The 4,748-nt window shown below is 40.5% G+C and overlaps 1 protein-coding gene across 1 annotated transcript; it reads left to right on the top strand.

Moving 5' to 3' along the window:
- Positions 1-2,116: 2,116 nt before the first annotated feature.
- On the top strand, positions 2,117-4,278 carry LOC132162405 (exocyst complex component EXO70H1-like; the record flags this gene model as incomplete). The annotated part of the gene is made up of 1 exon (XM_059572637.1): positions 2,117-4,278. A coding segment is annotated over one exon (1,935 nt), but the record flags the coding sequence as incomplete, so codon positions are not given.
- Between the last annotated feature and the right edge of the window lie 470 nt (positions 4,279-4,748).

The following is a 4,748-nucleotide window of genomic DNA, read 5'->3' as shown; positions in this document are numbered from 1 at the left end:
CGAAGGAGGGAGAGGGGAGGGGGATACATGCATGTATTTGGTTATTGATTTACCCGGTTCACATCTAAAATTGGGATGGAAGCAACTTGCGGCAACCTTAGTCAAACAGTGTTAAACTTGAATTCTCAAAAAAAAAAAAAAAAAACAAAAAACCATAACATGTAAGCATATATACGTTAAAGTCACTGCCAATATCTTCTAGCCACGTAAGCCAACCAAACAAGCGGGAGAGGGGTGGATCGCAAACACCCTTTAATTTAGTCTCTTCTCTTTGTAGGGCGAGACAAGAGAGAGGGTGGTGGGTGGCCACCCTTCTACGATGGAGACACTAGAGATCGAGGACTTGGCTGCAAGCCAATCCCTCCCCCCCTCCCTTCTAGGTAGTAGAGTTTTTAGGATATTTGGACTATCTCAATCAATTGTGTTGAGAAATAGGATTTTTAAAGATAAAAATAGTTTTGTATAAAAAGTTTTTTTTTTTGAGATTTTCTTAAAAATAGTTTTTGACCATTTTTAAAGTAAAAAAAGTTAAAAAAAAATGCTTTGAAATTACTACAAAGTATTTTTTTAAACTCTTTAACATAATCTCAAACAGGTTCGAAGACAGCTCCTATTCGTTTTTTTTTTTTTTAAAAAAAAATTGAGGTAGACATTTGATAATAAGCTTTGCCAAATATACCAAAATGACATTTTTTAAAAATTGTTCAACAAGAAATGCTACACTTTTTTACATAAGGAGAGGAAAAATATGAGGAATGCTACATTTACTTTTATTTTTTACATAATGTTTTTACATTCATATGTAATTTTTAAAATGGTTATTAAATCAAAATCTAATAAAAATTCATTTCATATCCGATTATAATTTTAAAAAACACTTACAAATATAAAAATTATGTAAAAAAATAAAAATAAGTGTAACATTTTTATTTTCTAAGCGCATATAACACCGTTGATAATGAGATAATTAAGTAGATAACCACGTCCAGCAAGACATCCATAAAAAAAATACACCATAAAAAGAAACTGGGGCAAAGTATAACGCTAGCTGCAGGTGGTGGGTCTTTTAATAAATAAAATAATAATAAATAAATAAGAAAAGAGACCTCTTGTCTGTTTGTCGCCGATGCATTACTGCCATTACATGCCAACAAAGTGGGTCTTATTAATTCTTAAAAACAATTGTTAATTGGGTTTTTGACTCTACATTATACCAATATTAAAACTACAAGCTATCGTCTTATAGGATCTCGGTAGAAATAGGCAAAGTAGTTATTGAAAAAATATAATTTTTTACTTTAATTATAATTTTTTTCCTTTGAACTCCAACAAATTTTGCATTATATTATTTTTTTAAAAAATATTATTTACTGTAAGAAATAGTGCTAAGAAAAAGGAGGAGAGAGTAAAAGAAAGAAAATGAGAGATGACAAATACTAAATAAAATTTTTAGTGTGAATAGTAAATAGGCTACTCAGTCTATTTATTGTTCACACTAGATAAAAAAAAAATTAAATTATCTATTCTGCTAGAAAAAAAAAAAAAAACCATAATAGTCGGATTTGAGTACTATTATTAGATATTTGGGTATTTTGGAGATGCTTTTAGAGCATTCCTAGCAGTTTCACCAAATTTTACTCACCAAATTTAATTGTTCTTAGAGAAAAATGAGTTGTTTAATCAATAGGTGAGTGAATAATAATTTTTAAATTTGGTTAATATTGTCCACCTGAATACTTAATTTTGTTAAAGTAGTGAGATTAAAAAGTAGACATTTACGTCATTTTGTTTACATTATCTCACCAAAATAAGCAAAAAAAAGAAAATGATTTTAGTGATACCGCCAGAATTGGATTAAATACAGCTTACGTGGGTCTATGCGACTGCAAAGTCTTGAGTGATAAAAAAGTCAATCCACATGTGTTCTGCAAATTGCTCTTTTCAAAACAGAAGCTTCACCATTTGTATTTCTTTTGGCAACGGTGTCGTTCATTCGTCTATATATACCCCCCCTCATAGTCCATGTCTAGAAACACCCAAACAATCAGACAGGGCGAAGAATATCGACCGCCCGCCATCTGAAACGCTTATTAGCTATCTTTTTCCTGAGAGATAAACACAGAACAGAGCTTATTCTAAGCTCCAGAGTTCAGAAACTCCAAGGAAGGGTATGAGGAGCATCTGCTTTCACTCAAGAGCGCCGTCGTTCTCGGTCTCTCCCCACTCCTCACCAGCAAGACCCTCCTCCGTCTCAACCCCTAGCCGCACCTTCTCGGACTCCATGACCGAGCGGAGCATTGAGGCCGCCGCGGCGTTGGTGACGAAATGGGACCCGGAGAGCTCCACGTACGCCAAAGTCACGTCGCTTTTCTACGAGAGCAAAGCGGAGGCCATGGAGTTCATCAAGTGCGTGAACGACCTCCAGAAAGCCATGCACGCCTTGGTCCCAGGGAACTCCACGTCGGACAGGCTCGTCCACGCCCAGAACCTGATGCAGATCGCCATGAAGAGACTCCAGAAGGAGTTCTACCAAATCCTCTCCATGAACCGCGCCTACCTGGACCCGGAATCCGTCTCCGCAAGATCCTCACGCACCTCCGCGAGATCAAGCATTTCCGATTATGGGGACGACGAAGACGTGCGCACCGCCGGTGATGCCATCGACGAGGTGGAGGAGGTATCCTCCATTGCCATGGCGGACTTGAGATCCATAGCCGAATGCATGATCTCCGCCGGCTATGCCAAAGAGTGCTTGAGTATATACAAAATCATCAGAAAATCGATAGTTGACGAAGGCATTTACCGTCTCGGCGTGGAGAAACTGAGCTCCTCGCAGATCAACAAGATGAACTGGGAAACGCTGGAGATGAAAATCACGAGCTGGTTGAGCGCAGTGAAAATCTCCCTGAAAACGCTCTTACACGGGGAGAGAATTCTCTGCGACCACGTCTTCGCTGGCTCTGACTCCATCAGAGAGTCTTGCTTCGCCGAGATCTCCAAAGAAGGCGCTATTCGTCTGTTCGGATTCCCCGAAGCCGTTGCCAAAAGCAAATCTCCCAAATCTCCCGAGAAAATATTCCGCGTGCTCGACATGTACACCGCCATTAACTGGCCGGAGATCGAGTCCATCTTCGCGCTCGAATCCACCGCCACCGTCCGATCCCAAGCCCTCGCATCGCTGATCCGGATCACCGAGTCGGTGCGCGCAATGGTATCGGATTTCGAGTCAACGATCCAGAAGCACTCGCACTCCAAGTCGCTAGTCCGTGGCGGCGGGGTTCACCCGCTGACGCTCGACGTGATGAACTACCTCTCGAACCTCGCCGATTACAGCCACATCCTTGAAGATATTTTCGCAGAGTGGCCTCCGCCGCCGAGATCGTCGCTTCCGGAATCTTACTTCGATAGTCCACAGTCCGATGACTCTCAGGCACCGGCGATTTCATTGCGCATGGCTTGGCTAATCCTCGTGCTTCTGTGTAAGCTTGACGGCAAAGCCGAGCATTACAAAGACGTATCTCTCTCATACATATTCCTAACCAACAATCTTCAACACGTGGTCACCAAGGTCCGTACCTCGAATCTGCAGTACCTTCTCGGCGACGAATGGATCACGCGGCACGAAGCGAAAGCGAGACAATTCGCGACGAATTACGAGCGGTTAGCGTGCGCCAAGGTGGCGGCGTCACTGCCGGAGAATCCAACGGCCGTTATTTCGCCGGCGGAAGCAAAGGAGATCTTCAGAAAATTCAATTCGAGCTTCGAGGACGCGTGTCAGAAGCATAGAACGTTCGTCGTATCGGACCCGAAACTCCGAGACGAAATCAAGGTGTCCCTAGCGAGAAAGCTCGTGCCGGTTTACAAGGATTTTTACGAGAAGCATAGGCTAACCGTGAGAGGAGAGAGGAATGTGGGGTCATATGTCAGATTTGCCCCAGAAGATGTGGGTAATCACCTATCGGACTTGTTCTTTGGGACAACTGAGTCGGTTAGTAGCCCTTCCTCTTCGTCGTCCTCGTCTCATCGGCGGCGTTCACTGTTTAGACCATAGAAACTTACACTGTTACACGGCGATTTTTTCGTTTTGGTCGGCATTTTTTTTCCCGATTATTTGGAGCTGTATATGCCGTTCGCCGCCACTTATATGCCGTTCGCTGCCACTTGTATGCCGTTCGCATCTTTCAGTGCTGATGACTGATGTGCACGAGAGCGACTTTTTGAAGTCGTTTTGTACTTTCTATTTGATTGTACGTACATTTTCGTATAGAACCAATGTACATTCCTTTCATACCATAAATTTATAATACGGAAGCTCTTCTTTAACGACCCAGTAATAATAATGCTATTAAATGTTGTTTTGACATTTTGAGGAACAAATTTTAATATATTGATAAGGTAGCAAAGAAGGAAACTTTAGAAGTCAATTGATTGTTTTGATATTTAACATCTCAATAACATGCTATTAGAGATCCTGATTCAAAACTTGTTTACTAGTTATTGATAAACTTCAAACTAAAATGGGAGCTAAGCAAAATAACTATGTGAAACAAGCCAATGATTCTCGTTGTCTCGGTTTTCATTTTTGAAATATAATAAGAATGTTTGGTGCTACTTGTTATATATGTGCTTGAAAATATTATAAAAAATTGATTCACTTACTCTGAAGGTGGGGATTCTAACCCTACTTATAAAATGATTACTTCATTTTAATTCATATTCATTTTACATTTTATAAAGGAAAACCATAG

The sequence above is a fragment of the Corylus avellana genome, chromosome ca9 (genome assembly GCF_901000735.1).
Source record: "Corylus avellana chromosome ca9, CavTom2PMs-1.0".
Classification (NCBI taxonomy): domain Eukaryota; kingdom Viridiplantae; phylum Streptophyta; class Magnoliopsida; order Fagales; family Betulaceae; genus Corylus; species Corylus avellana.
Note: the sequence above shows the minus strand (reverse complement) of the source record. Positions and strands in the feature narration are given on the sequence as shown.